This window comes from Poeciliopsis prolifica, unplaced genomic scaffold (genome assembly GCF_027474105.1).
Source record: "Poeciliopsis prolifica strain line A6 unplaced genomic scaffold, Auburn_PproV2 SCAFFOLD004, whole genome shotgun sequence".
NCBI classification, from domain to species: Eukaryota; Metazoa; Chordata; class Actinopteri; order Cyprinodontiformes; family Poeciliidae; genus Poeciliopsis; species Poeciliopsis prolifica.
Window position 1 is genome coordinate 18,708,851 of NW_026562379.1, and position 13,932 is coordinate 18,722,782.

Below are 13,932 nucleotides of genomic sequence, written 5' to 3' on the forward strand. Positions count from 1 at the left end.
GATAAAAATCTGTGAAATATGTTCATCATAACACAAAGTTTATTACGAATTTAAAAGACAGTTTCAGTTTCAAAATCAGTCAGTGATTTAAAGTAAAAATAAAATACTGCTGGTAAAACAATAAGGTGCTTTTATTCCGGGGGTTTGTCGGCTTCGTACCGTTCAGATTTTATTCAGTTTGTTTTGAGTCATCTGAACCAGGAGCTCAGAGTATTTCTCCAGGAGTGACATCGTCTGCTCATCCTGCGTCTGACCAGAGGGGGCGCCGCCGCACGGCAGCACCGCCTGCAGCTCCCTGTGAGCGGCGGCGGCGGCTTCCTGCAGGACGGAGCAGCTTTCTGACGGCTCAGAGCCGCAAACCTGCCGGGAAAAAACGTCAACGGAGAATCAGAGAAATCAGACGAGTGATCCAAATCGTCTAAACATGGCCGCCGTGAGAACGACGCCAACCTGGCGGAACAGGACGACGGCTCGCCGTGTTGCCTGGCGCAGAGCGGTGGCGGCCTGCTGACAGCGCTGCAGGCTGACAGGCTCCGCCCCCTCTGCACCTGAAGCAGAAAAACAAAAATAAAAACCTGATTTTATCATTTCAGAGCAAAGAGCGTCTCCATGGAGACAATCCGAGGATTTACCTGTCCGACAGGTGTCACTGTCTGCCTGGGGGCGGAGCCTCTCTGACCCGGGGGAGGAGGAGGAAGTGGGCGGGGCAAAGGCCGACGAATCGGGTGCAGCAGAAACATCTGAAAATAAAATAACTTTTGCCTTCAGCAGAACCCAACCGGACCGGACCGGACCGGACCCAACCGGACCGGACCGGACCGGACCCAACCGGACCGGACCCAACCGGACCGGACCGAACCAACGTCGGCTTCAAAGTTAAAATTTTAATGCCATTTCTCTCCCAATTTTTTCTTAAGAAACTTTAGAAGGGAAACTCAAAGCCTCTCTCAGTTGATCTGAACTCAAAGTTTAACTCAATAAAAGCATCACTGAACTACGGAAGCCCACCTGGATCAGTCGGACCTCCTGGCTCCGCCCCTTTCCGTCCCCCAGGTGGCGCTGGGCTCTGGGTTAGTGTCCTGTTGGTCGGCGTCTCGTCCAGGCTGCTGGCGCTGCACCAACGCCCTGTCACAGCAGGGGGCGTGGCCAAAACCTGCACGCTACACCGGAGAAAACTGATCAATAACAACGTTTAACTTTAAAAACAGTGATTGCCAATAACTTATAAACCCAAAGCAAGAAAAGTTTGGTCTGCTTTAACTTCAACAGCGAGAAAACAACGTGTTGCTATGGAAACGGCTGGTTTTCCAAAGCAAACCTTAAACACTGAACTCAAATTAAAGCACTTTCAAGGATTTCAAGGACCTGCATGAACTCGGAGTTTAACATGACGGCGAATCAGGACAAAATGGAATCAATAAAATAAATAAGTTTTTCATGTGGACGATTATTCTAAATGGGAGAATGATCCATGTCCATAAGGCGACTGGACTGAAGGATGACTGCAGCTGGACCGGTACCGGTACCGGTACCAGTACCGCATGGCTCTAAGTTCTGCTCAGAGCTCCAGGATCATCAGTCTGATTCTCTAAACGCCAATAAACCAGCAGATCAATACGATCAATGGCTCCATGTTCTCTTCAGGTACCTTTATGCAACTACTGACATACCTGAGACTGTCTGATCACCTTCAATAATCAAACCTATTGATTACTTTTAATCAGCAGGTTTGAGTTAATCTGCTGATCAGCCCAGTTTCTTCTTTCAATGAGAATGAAATGACATCCCAGTGAGGTTTTAATTTTATTTAGCTTATTGTCTGAGGATGAATGCGCTTCAGTTTGGTTTAAACAATAAAATATTGAAATCATGAACACGTCGGGTTTGCTGCTTCCTGCTCTAAATAACTGAATGTCGTCAGATTTCAGTAGATTTAGGTGAATTTTGACGCTTTGTAGTTTATTATAGTTCACAGAATAAATTTGTGTGGCTCCTGAACATTTTCACGGTAGAGAAAACGTGTGTTTATGCAAACTTTGAAGTGAATTTTTATACATGCCGACTTGTGCGTAAAATATGGCGCTGCACATTTTTAGCGCTTTATACATGAGGCCCCTGCAGGCTGCAGCCATGGAGCTTCTTACCTGCTGCCCTGCTCCTGCTGGGAGAGGGGCGGAGCCTGTGGGAATGTGGGCGGAGATGTGGGCGGAGCCTGTGGGGAGCAGGGCGGAGATGTGGGCGGAGCCTGTGGGGAGCAGGGCGGAGATGAGGGCGGAGCCTGTGGGGATGTGGGCGTGGTCTGTTGGTTCTCCTTGTTCTCCTCCAGGGGGCAGCAGGCGGGTTTGGAGAGGCGGGACTCCTCCTTTACTGAAGACGTGGCGCCGCAGTTGGCTGTTCTGGACGTGACGTCTGATTGGTGGAAACAGAAACAGGTGAGGCGGTGAACCTGACTCAGGTGAGTCAGAGAGGAAACGCTGAAGTTGTGCTCCATCAGATGATTATCAGACCGATTCGGCCCTGATGCGACTGATAGGAAATCATCTGCTGATCAGGAGAGAAACCTTCACCCAGAAGCCTCGGCTGCACCATGAGAGACACCGCGAGTCGCTCACACACCTCCCAGCGTCTTCCTGCACCGCAGCACCAGCACCGTGTGTCGTCTGCGGGTCGCCCGCCGCCGGGGCTCATGGGAAATCCCACAGGAAGCTCTGCTACCTGGGACCGCTCTACCTCCCACTGCGGTCACACCAACACTCCCTGTTGGCGAACGGCACACGTGAATTTATCTGGAGTTCCTCAGGGAGGCGGCCCGGCCTCCGGGACGGACCAGAAATGGATCCGTGAAACCCGACCGGCGCCTTCCAGGTCTGATTGGTATCGGGGCGACGATCCGAGTGTTCAGAACCGGTCTGAACACGTCAACCTTCAGCTGATCTGAAGCAGAACCGGTCCAGCCGGTCCGGCTTCCAAACAAGAGTTTCTGAAGCGGATCCGGTCCCTCAAAGTTCAACGGAACCGGACCGTTTGGGTCAGACAACTTGGTTTTCAGCTCACGAATCCAAACAGAACCGTCTGAACAAACCGACCTGCTGCCTGGTTTATCACCAACATCAGGTTCAAAGAAAATCCTGAAACTTAGACACGGTTTCATTTGATCGCATCTTTCAGGCTGTTCTGTTTTATTCCTGCAGAACAAGCTGGAAGTGGTTCAGTCAAAGCAAAGTGGGAAGCCGCTCATGTTCATTTACTGTGTCTGATGTCCTGGCTGCTGTTTTGCTAGCAGTAGCATAATACCTTTGCTAATGATAGCACTGTATGCTAGCTGTTAGCTCCTTGAGGACAGAACATTATTACATAAACAGTCCAGCATCGTTTTTATCAACATGATGCAAAGGTAGAGAGTGACGTAGCGTTAGCATTAGCCGTGGAGCCTGAATGGATGATTCTGCTGTAATTATGGAATGAAATGTTTCTGCATCGTTAGCTAATTGTGAATCTGCTATCAGAGGTTTAGAGAAACCATCAAAACCAGTAAAACAACGTGGAGCCCAAATAAATATGTTCACAGTTAAACAGGAATAAACCCAGACTGGACCGGATCAGAACTCACCTCCATCAGCGTTTTCTCTCAGAGTCGAACCCAGAAACCCGATGGCGCCGCTGTGCTCGGATCTCATCTGGAGTTCTGATCCGATCTTCGGGTTCGAGTTGCTCTCTTCAGAGATCCTCCCTGTGATCCGGCCGGGCCGGACCCTGGAGCACACCAGAACCGCGTCGGCGTCAGCGCGGCGTTCGGGCAGCGCCGGGCCGCGGGGAATGGACCGGAGTCGGTCCTGGAAGCGGGACAGGAAGCGGGTGGAGATGCTGAGGCGCGGGTTCAGGAAGGGCTTCTCCTGGGCCGGACGCAGCGCCGTCAGGTCCGTATCGAAGCGTTCTGCAGAACCGCACGGCGCTCAGAGCGGGAAGCAGCAGCGGGAAGTCGGGTCGGGTCGGGAGGTTCTTACCTTCAGCCAGACTGGAGGCCAAACTCTCAAAGTGGTTCTTGAGAGAGTTCCGGTCCTCGTCGTCCTCCGGACCCAAACTGCCCACAGAGCTGCACTGGCTCAGGGAGTCGGTGTCTGACGGAGAGGAGCAGTTCGGATCAGAACATCCTGCAGCAAGACGCACTTCTAAATATGACGCCTTTATTTTGAAAACCCACGTTAAACTTCTATATTTTAGATCCAAACTTTAGGTTCTGCAGAACCTTTCGGGTCATTTTGCTTCAGGCAGCCATGATGGATTCTCTTAAGCCAGCTGATTCTGTCTCCTTTAGTGGCCTATACATGTTTTGTATATTATGGCCTATACAAAACATGCAGAGACATTTCAAAGCAGCTGCTGCTGAAGCTACATTTACACTGATAGTCAAAATGGCTGCAAACATGCACAATAATATAACATCTTTGAAAAGCAGAAGTGGAGCCTCCTGCACAAACAAGCAGAATGCAGCAAGTGGCTTCTGGATGGTGAGTCTTCTCCAGCAGCCATTGTACAGCAGGAAAACCAGCTGACCAAACCTGCTGGAGCTCACCTTTGGTTGCTGCTTGGAGAGCTTTTAGAAACAGCAGAAAGGAGAAAACCCTGGATCCCCCCCCCTGGGGCCTCAGGCCTCTGGATCCCCCCCCACTGGGGCCTCAGGCCTCTGGATCCCCCCCACTGGGGCCTCAGGCCTCTGGATCCCCCCCCACTGGGGCCTCAGGCCTCTGGATCCCCCCCACTGGGGCCTCAGGCCTCTGGATCCCCCCCACTGGGGCCTCAGGCCCCTGGATCCCCCCAGAGATCCACGGTGCCTTTACCGGTGTCGTGCTGCGGCTCCAGACTTCCTGTCGACCCTTCGGAGCAGGCCGAGTCGGGACTGGGGTGTGTCCTCCACACAGGCTCCGCCCCCTGACCTCTGACCTCCAGCGTGGGATCGGCCCCAGCCTCCACCTTGAAGTCCCTGGAACAGAAAGCCCAGGTTAAGATCTGAACAGAACCGCAACGCTGGGCCAGGGCTGAGGGGGCGGGGCTTACCTGTCGGACAGGGCGGGGCTGCCGTCCGACTGGAGGATGAAGGTCTGGTTTCCGCCGGCCGTCTGCAGCACCTGAAAGCCACACCAAGTTCACACAAAGTTGATGACATCACACACAGCTCATGACATCACATACAGCTCATGACATCACACACAGCTTATGACATCGTCCAGGTGTCCCGCCTACCTCCTCCTCCTCCTCTTCGTCTCCCAGCAGGCTGTCCAGGCTCTGAGGGTGGAACTCTTCCTCCTCCTCCTCTTCCTCAGGGCTGGCGTTCAGGCTGGAGCAGAAGGTCAGCGGGTTCAGAGGCTCCGCCCACCGGCTGCGCACCTGGCTGGGCTCCGCATCCGATTGGTCGATGGAGGAGGCCTCGGCGTCGGCCTGCAGACAAAATCCGACATTAAAGAATCCACACAGAACTGGTCCGGTATCCAGAACCGGTCTGGTATCCAGAACCGTCCAATACGGTCGGGATTAGAGGGAACCGACCAGCTTCCGGAACCACATGGGCATCTTCCCGTTGGTCTCCAGTAGCAGCGTCTCTGAAAAACAAAGTTCAGTTCATGAAGGTGGAACATTTAGCAAGATCTCAATAATTAATGATTTAAGTGATTTTCAGTCACCAGCTATGAAACAAACATGTCTGGTAGCCAAATCGTCCTGATGGTTTGTTATTAATCCAGTGCAGCTCCAGCCCCCGTCGTGATAAAACTAAATAAAATCCCCCACAAACTGCTCTGCCAGCAGCAGGTTCTGCTGCGTGGAAATATATTCAGTTTGTCTCGTCAGCATGACAAACTGTTCTCGATCCAGTCTGCATGCGTCCACTGGAACATTTTTACCTCCTGATCACTGGGGAATATTTGAGTTTTTTAATCCCTCCATTATGTTTAAGAACTTATTAGAAATAAACCAATGATCTGCTCACTCACCAGCAGGGGGCTCCGGTCCCCCAGGGGTCCGCTGATCCTCCTCCTCCTCCTCCAGAGGCAGCTGGGCGGCGGGGACGGTGATGAAGGTCTCCCTCCTGGAACACAGACAGAGTGGCTGAAGTGGCCGGCGCCCCCTGCTGTCGCCTCCGGGAACGCCACCCACCTGATGCTGGGCTGCTGGGGGCCTCTCGGCCCCGCGGCCCGCTTCTTCCTCATGGTGCTGCTCATCTGGGGGTCCAGGCGCCACACGAACACGCAGCTGCAGAACATCAGACGGAGGTCAGAGTGGGGTCAGAGGTCACGGCCGGACGGGCCGCCGTGTCGGAGGTTACCTGTCTCCGGACGCTGAGATCAGATGTCTGCAGTCTTGGCTGAACCGCATGCAGCTAACCAGCTCTGAGCAACACACAGAGGTCAAAAGGTCAGCAGCAAGTTTTTTTCTGTCGGAAATGTTATTTTACAGTTTGTGTTCATTTTTTATTTTAGTCTTTAAAAGCATCAGAATTTGGACCTAAAATTAGATTTTTCTCCATCACATCATGATACACAACATTTAACGTTGGCAATTCTAGAGGAGGCGCATCGATAACAGAACCACATCGGCTAGAATCAGAACCAGCAGGTCAGGCTTTCTGAGGAGCCGCGATCCGTCCAGCGGGTCATTTCCCTCCTCACCTGAGTGACCAAACAGCGTGGCGACGCACTCGCCCGTCTCCGCGTCGAAGATGCCGATGTTCTTATCGGAGCAGCTGGTGGCGAAGAACGATCCGGACGGGTCCGAGTGAACCTGCGACGGCCAGAGGTCAGATAGAGGTCGTCCAGAGGTCAGATAGAGGTCGGCCCGAGGTCAGATAGAGGTTGGCCAGAGGTCAGATAGAGGTCGGCCAGAGGTCAGATAGAGGTCGGCCCGAGGTCAGATAGAGGTTGGCCAGAGGTCAGATAGAGGTCGGCCAGAGGTCAGATAGAGGTCGGCCAGAGGTCAGATAGAGGTCGGCCAGACCCGGTTCCGGTTACCTTGAGCAGGGCTCCCTCGTCGCTCGCCGAGCCCTTCAGGCTGCGCTCCAGCTTTCCCGTCTCCACACTGTAAACCCTGAGGAGGCAGCGCGGAGTCAGAGGATCAAAGGTCAAACAGGTCGAGCGCGCCGGTCGGTCTGTACCTGACGTTTCTGTCCTGACACGCCACAGAGACGCGCGTCCCGGTCGGGTCCAGGTCCATGTCGTACAGTGTGGTCTTCTCCACCACATGGTGGCGCCGGGAGAACAGCGACCCGTCTGGTGTCTGGGCAAAGAACCAGAACCAGAACCAGAATCAGTGGAGCGGCTCAGGAGTCCCGGAATCATTTTAATGAGATAAAACGGTTCTGATGCTGAAACGCATCTTTTCCATATTTATTAAACTGAAGTTCATCGACTCAGTAACGTTCCTCTCAGCATCTCGGCTTCATTCCAATCATTTTACTCTCATCACTTGTTCATAAATGGATTCTTTTGGTTCAACTTCTGACTGACAGAGACGCTGCGATGGAGACATGAAGCCCAGAGTTCCTGAGACGCAATGAGATGCAGCCGTGGTGCGTTCAGGGTCCAACCTGCTCGGCCGTCTGGACGTAGATGCTCTTGTCGGCTCCACAGCTCACCAGCTGGACCTCTGGACTCTGACCTGCACCCAGAACAAGCAGAAGCTGAATGTTCCCTGAACATTAGCTGGTTGCTAACGTTGGCACCGGAGCAGCCAATAGGAGCGGCGCCTGGCTGGCCCCGCCCTCACCGGTGAACTTGACGGCGGTGATGGAGGCGGAGTGGTCGTTCAGGGTCTGCTGGAGGTTGTAGTTCTTCTCCTGGTTGAAGACGTGGATGAGCCGATCTCTGCTGGCTGAGGCCAGCAGCTTCACTCCTGAACAGGAAGAAAACAGGAAGTCAGCCTTTCTACAGGAAGCGGTCCTGCATTCAGACGTCAGCATGGCAACGTGGAGCAGCAGCTTGGCTCTCACCTGAGGACAGAGGAGAAAACTCCAAACAGAGGACCTCAGAGTCGTGAGCCTCGATCTTCAGCAGCTCAGTCAGGCTTGTCAGATCAAAGATCCTGTAAACAGGAGGCATCACTCGGTTACAGGAAGGAAACCTGATGGACACCAAGCTGCAGAGCAAAGCAGCTTGTTCAGGAGAACATGAAGATTTAACCCTGGCGGCGTTCTAAAGCGGCCGACCAACTCATCAGGTGACCGATTCATTGGTGAACCTTCAGAACCTGAAGGCGCTGCTGGATAACGGCTAACGTCCAGTTCTGATGAGAACCATGAGGGTCTGCGCAGCGGTTTCTCACCTCAGGTTCCCACAGCGGTCTCCGGCCGCCAGGTGCTTCCCGTCCGGACTGATCCCCAGCACCCGAATCCCGGCCTTCCCGTCCGGCCCGTCGGCCTCGGCCCGCTCCCCTGCCGCATGCAGGCGCTGCACGTCTTCCCCCACATACAGGATCTTCAGCAGCTCCTGGAAACACAACGACCCGCTACAGCCTGAGGACGAACTACCAGATTCACTGACTGGACCCGGCTGAACCAACAGAACCGGAGCGCCCAGCCAGCTGCCCGGCCAGCTGCCCGGCCTGCTGCCCGGCTTGCTGCAACAGTCCTGGGATTTTTTCTTTATTCTTTAAAAACTGTCTGTCACCAAACTGCAAAGTTCTGATTAAAATGAAAGTAGAATAAACCGATTTAGTTTCAAACCGACGTTCCCAAAGAATAAAAATACAAAATAAAGACTTTAAAAAAAAAGAATCATAACTAAACAAACATCCCGCTGATCTTTGACTCTCCTTCGGTGTTTTAGCCTGGATTAATTGTGATTATTCGAATCACCTGAAGCCACTGGGAACAGGTCCAGTCTCACCTGGCTGTACTGGTTCCTCTGCCTGATGGGGGCGTCAGAGTGCCACAGTCTGATGGTGTTATCAGAGGAACAGGTGAGGAAGGACGACGGCGGCAGGGAGGCATGAGACGGATCCTGCAGCTCCGGATAAACCTGGAAAACAAACCGTCACTGGATTAAACATAAACCGTTATCCTTCTGGTGCCAAAGTTCCCTGATTTATTAATAACTTCATAACGTTGATATCTGATCAATCCGGCGGATCCAGCCCAGGTTTTCCTGCTTCCAAAGCTGCATTTCCTTCAGGTAAACCTGAACATTTTCTGCTGGAGTGATGAGATGTGTGGGTGAATCCGTGATGATTTAGAGGAGAGTGACTGTAAACCAACAGGATGATGATTGACGGCCGATCAGGATATTGATGATCTTCCTGACCTGGATGTTCCACACGCAGCTGCTGTGGTACAGAGCCGAGTGCAGCCTCCAGGCGTTCTTCACGTCCGCCACGTCCCAGACGTACACACTGTGGTCCGTGTACACGCAGCTGAGCCGCTGCCCTCTGGGGTCGAAGGTCAGCGCCAGGGTGTCGGGATGCACCACCTCGGAGCCGGCGGGAGGCGGGCTGTTGTGGGAGCAGGAGGTCAGAGGTCAGAGGGGGAGCGGCGGCGCCGGTCAGAGGGGTGGCGGCGTTCCGACCTGTGCGGCGCGCTCCGGGTCAGATCCACGCCCAGGCGGTGCGGCCGCGGCAGCGTTCCCACGTACTGCAGGCCGGCCGGCCGGAAAACCCGGATCACTCCGTCTGCGCAGCCGCAGAACACCCAGTCCTCGCTGACCGCCAGGCCGCTGGCCGCCGCCGTCTGCAGGACAAGAGGCGGAGTTATCCCGGGAACGCCCCCGACGTGCCAATGTCACGACCTCTGACCTTCAGGTCCACCCAGGCCTCCAGCTGCCGGCTGCTGTTGAACAGACACAGGACCCCGGCGGCGGTGACGCAGTACGTGTTGCTCGCCGCTTGGCCCCGCCCACACGCCACTCCGCAGAACACGCTGTTCTTATGGTCACCTAGCAACCCGGACCGACCAATCAGCGGCACAGTGCTGTTCACCTGGGAGCAGAGAGGGAGCAGGTGAGAGCCAGGCGCGCGCCCTGCAGGCGTCTGCAGGGAGCAGGGCTGCGATTGGCCGAGGAGACGTCAGCTGACCCGCCGGTCCTTGGAACCGTCCAGGTCCCAGAACTTTACGTGTCGGTTTCCCGCGGTGACGAAGTAGCTGCTGTCCTGGGAGACGGAGACGGAGAAGACTCTGCTGGACACCTTGTTGGTGGCGATGATGGAGCCTTTCTGCTCAGGGTCAAAGGTCAAGGTAAGGCAGAACGTTAGCAACAAGTAGGAATGGAAAGACATAAACAATAATATAATAATGTAGCAGAAAACAATCCAGAACCTCCAATTATAAGAATTTAGCTCCACTAAACACTACATAAATAAAATGTAGTGTTTTATGGACTGAAAATAAAGATAATAAACTGGGTTTGCTGCTCTGGCCTCCAGAACTTTTGCTACTGGGTCGGATTTTGCAAATATCAACATCATTTTTCCAAACGACCTTCATTCTATCTCCCAAAAAGCCTTTTAGTGTTTAGAGCTACAATAGTAGCGATTGGGTCAGATGTTCTGTGACCCAATCGCTTTGAGTCAAAGAACATCTGACAAACATATTTAATGGCAATTTACTTTTTTAAAAAAATAGTCAGACATTTTAAGGCTTTAATTACAGAAGAATATGAAGAAATAAATCTGTTCTGGAGGGACATTTTCCTAGAGAACCAGTTTCTTTCACTTCCAGTCAACGGGATTGAACAATCAGGTTGTGATTTAATTCATCTGTCCAATCAAACGCACAGATTTAGTCCCAGTAAGGAAAGCCTGGGTGTTAAAGGATCATTGGGTATAAAACCAGCTGGGACTCAGAACCCACCCAGGTGTGTGTGTGTGTGTGTGTGTGTGTGTGTGTGTGTGTGTGTGTGTGTGTGTGTGTGTGTGTGTGTGTGTGCGCGTTCTCACCCTCCAGTCCCACACACTGATGGTCCGGTCGTGCTGGAACCCCACAGAGACCACATAGGAGCCGCTGCAGGAGAACGCCACGCAGGACACGCCGTACTTATGGGCCTGGACTTCAGCCACCTGGCCTCCGCCCACCTCCCACACCCGGACGCAGGGCATGTGGCCGCTCTGGAACAGCAGGGGGCGACGTGAGAACACCAAAACAAGCCAGGCACCAAGAGGCGTCCGGTTTGTGGCTCACCTCTCCGGTCGCCAGGTGCTTCCCGTCAGGAGAAAAGCTGAGAGCGGTGAAGGGTTTCCTGGAGGCGTTGATGATGTGATCCTGCTTGTTGTTCTGTGGGTCCAACAGCACCACCACACACCTGGAGAGGAACAGCATCACATCACACGCTGCTCAAATCGTTTCAATATGAAGAAATTTATTCTGAACAAATCAATAAACACATTAAATAAAACTGGATAAACATAAATGCATAAACGGCTCCAGTGGCGGCTGAATGTCTCCAGGCCCGTGTGACGCCAGACCCCCAACTAAACTGGCCTCAAATGTTCGTAAAAGCTTTAGTTTGTACCGATACTATCTTACAGATATTTATTGATCAAGTTTACAGAGGTCATGATCAATATTTTCAAAAGCATACAAACAAAGTCGAGTTGATTGATTGGCACCAAAGTTGTCTGAATTAGGTGGTTGACCTTTAATGACCTCTAGAGACATTTAAAATCTTTGAAATGACTGCGGCACAAACAAAACTCTTTGCTGCACAAACGTCTGACACCAGTTTAGTCAGATTTGAAGGTGAACCTGACGTGGCACTCACCCTGCAGGATAGGCAATACGGCCAGAGTTAGGGTCAGAGGTCAAGAAGCTGCTGACCAATGGGCTGATCCCAAGAACCTTTTCCAGAGTCACCTGAAGCAAACAGACCAGAGAGCTGAAGATCAAACCGTTCACCGTCTGACGTCACAAACAGTCACATGAAGCTAAAGCTGCTGCTAATCAGGCCTCTGACTGGAGGCTGTCCTATGCTAAGCTAACGTACTGTTGCTGCTCATTTTAGATACTTTTTAACCTTAAAAACAAACTTCTAGGAGAATTTCATGACAGACTGGATTTAAATACAAAACATAGAAAAAAGGAATTTACAACTTGGTGGAAAATAAAGATTGCAGGGTTTCCCGCAGTGCAGAAGTCAGATTGCAAGAGTCTCTGTTGCTCTGAGCGTTTCACTGGAGGAGCAGATTTATGAATAAAACATAAGTTTATAGAAGATAAGGTTATCTTCTATAGTTTATGCCCCAATCACACAGGCCTGGGGCAGAACCTGACCCGCGGGCCCCTCTTGCTGCTAGAACATCAGAACCTCTAGCAGCTTCTGTTGGATTTAATCTGGAGATTAAAGTAGATTAACTGGCCAACCTATAAGCAATCAGTTATTATTGGAGTTTATTCATTTGTATTTGTGAACAAACGGCTCAAACTATTAAACTCTCAGCGTCAGATTGTTGCTGTGGTAACAATACAATCTATCTATGAATATTGTTCTTTGAACTTTTACAAAGTAAACTTGTCAGCTCCTTAAAATCTTACATATGAATGTTAAACAATTTAAAATCTTTTAATTCATGTTGAAACCATTAAATCCAATGTAGCAGCATTGATAACATCAATGAAGAAATCTTACATTTATGTATCTGTGGGGTTAAAATATTAGCATTTGTGGCCCCTGATGCTGACTTACTTTGGACTAAACAAGTGTAAATAATTAACATTCATTTTAATTTTAATTTGTCGTTAAGACTAGTTGTGGGTTTAATTAGCGTTTCACTGTCAAGGTTTTCCTGTAACCTACAATTAATTACCCAGTAATATTTTTACATTTCCTGTCTAATTAACATCTTTTAAACCCAGATGTTCTTATAAACTGAAAGCATAGAAATAATTTCAACTATCGGGGTTTAAAACATGGGAGCAAATATAAACATCCCTTTAACGGGATCCTGAACCCGGAGCCGTTGATCCTCTGATGTGAGGGTGACAGAATTTACCGCAACACCGGTGGCCTACTTGTGTGTTGTTGCCCAAACTTTCCCTTGCTGCTGCGATTAAACTATTTAACCAGCATTTTTTAAACTCGGATAATTGACAAAGGCTTTTTTCCTCCAAAAAATAATTCGGTTCTCGCTTCTCAGAACAGTTAGAACATCTCAAAAACGCCGCGGGGAACCAGCTAACGGTTCTAACTGCTAACGGCTGTAGCTCAAGACTGTACCCGGGCGCTGGAGCTCTTCCTCGGCTGGCTCTGCCGGCTCTTCCGCCCCGCTGGCTGCCTCCTCCTCTCCGCTCTATCGGCCATACCGGCAAGTGCGCTAAACTTTCGAGAGAGAACAAAAACATAAATAAAAGAGCCTCGGAAAATCCTTTAATGCTCAGCAAAAGCGCAAAAATATATCTCACTTTGTTCAGAAAGTTTTGTTCACAACAAGCTTCTGCTGGTCGCCATGATGGCAGCAGGAAATTTGATACCGATGTCCGTAGCGGGACCGAGGTTCAAACTGAGCCCCGCCCACCGACTGAACAACCAGCCAATAAGCTACTAGGGATTTATTCAAGCGAAACAACCAGCCAATGAGGATAAAGAAAAAGCCCCTTACCTCCAAATCTCATGAGAAGCTGTCATGGCTAAAGAGCCAAGACAGAGGAAGAAAAAAATATATATTTATATATATATCTTTGCAAAAGAGCTGGTTCTGTTCAGGGACAACTGTAGAACCTTTGGGAATTATGGTCCAAAGACAGATTTTACATAAAATTAGGAAAATTACAAAAAAAAAAAGTGTCTTGAGTCAGAGGTTTCTTCAAAGTAGTTGTAACAGACTGCTGCGGGAAATTTCATACCTACAGCCTTCAACATCTAATTTTATTGAAGATTATTGAATTAATGAGTTACCTTTAATTTTCCTTTGGGACTAATAATAAACTGAATGAAAGATTTAAACAAATACTGTCTAAAATAC

General features: G+C 50.7%; 1 protein-coding gene across 3 annotated transcripts; it reads right to left on the minus strand.

Annotated features, from left to right (window-relative positions):
- Positions 1 to 21: 21 nt before the first annotated feature.
- Positions 22 to 13,469, minus strand: wdr62 (WD repeat domain 62). Of its 3 annotated transcripts, none has more exons than XM_055028977.1 (31): positions 13,373 to 13,469; positions 13,188 to 13,289; positions 11,736 to 11,827; positions 11,156 to 11,276; positions 10,915 to 11,082; positions 10,054 to 10,191; positions 9,775 to 9,957; positions 9,549 to 9,709; positions 9,288 to 9,474; positions 8,874 to 9,005; positions 8,311 to 8,474; positions 7,979 to 8,070; positions 7,756 to 7,881; positions 7,577 to 7,647; positions 7,145 to 7,266; positions 7,002 to 7,077; positions 6,663 to 6,774; positions 6,320 to 6,383; positions 6,151 to 6,246; positions 5,988 to 6,082; positions 5,545 to 5,597; positions 5,242 to 5,436; positions 5,056 to 5,126; positions 4,839 to 4,981; positions 4,005 to 4,118; positions 3,611 to 3,934; positions 2,145 to 2,409; positions 1,009 to 1,160; positions 633 to 740; positions 451 to 548; positions 22 to 360 (listed from the first exon to the last, which is right to left on the minus strand). In XM_055028977.1, exons 2-31 carry the CDS (start codon positions 13,269 to 13,271, stop codon positions 163 to 165), a joined length of 4,005 nt encoding a protein of 1,334 aa, XP_054884952.1. In that variant the 5' UTR covers positions 13,272 to 13,289; positions 13,373 to 13,469; the 3' UTR covers positions 22 to 162. The 3 variants fall into 3 exon arrangements, with proteins under 3 accessions (XP_054884952.1, XP_054884950.1, XP_054884951.1); XM_055028975.1 differs by having other exon boundaries at positions 4,005 to 4,151; XM_055028976.1 differs by having other exon boundaries at positions 4,005 to 4,151; positions 13,188 to 13,284; positions 13,373 to 13,464.
- Between the last annotated feature and the right edge of the window lie 463 nt (positions 13,470 to 13,932).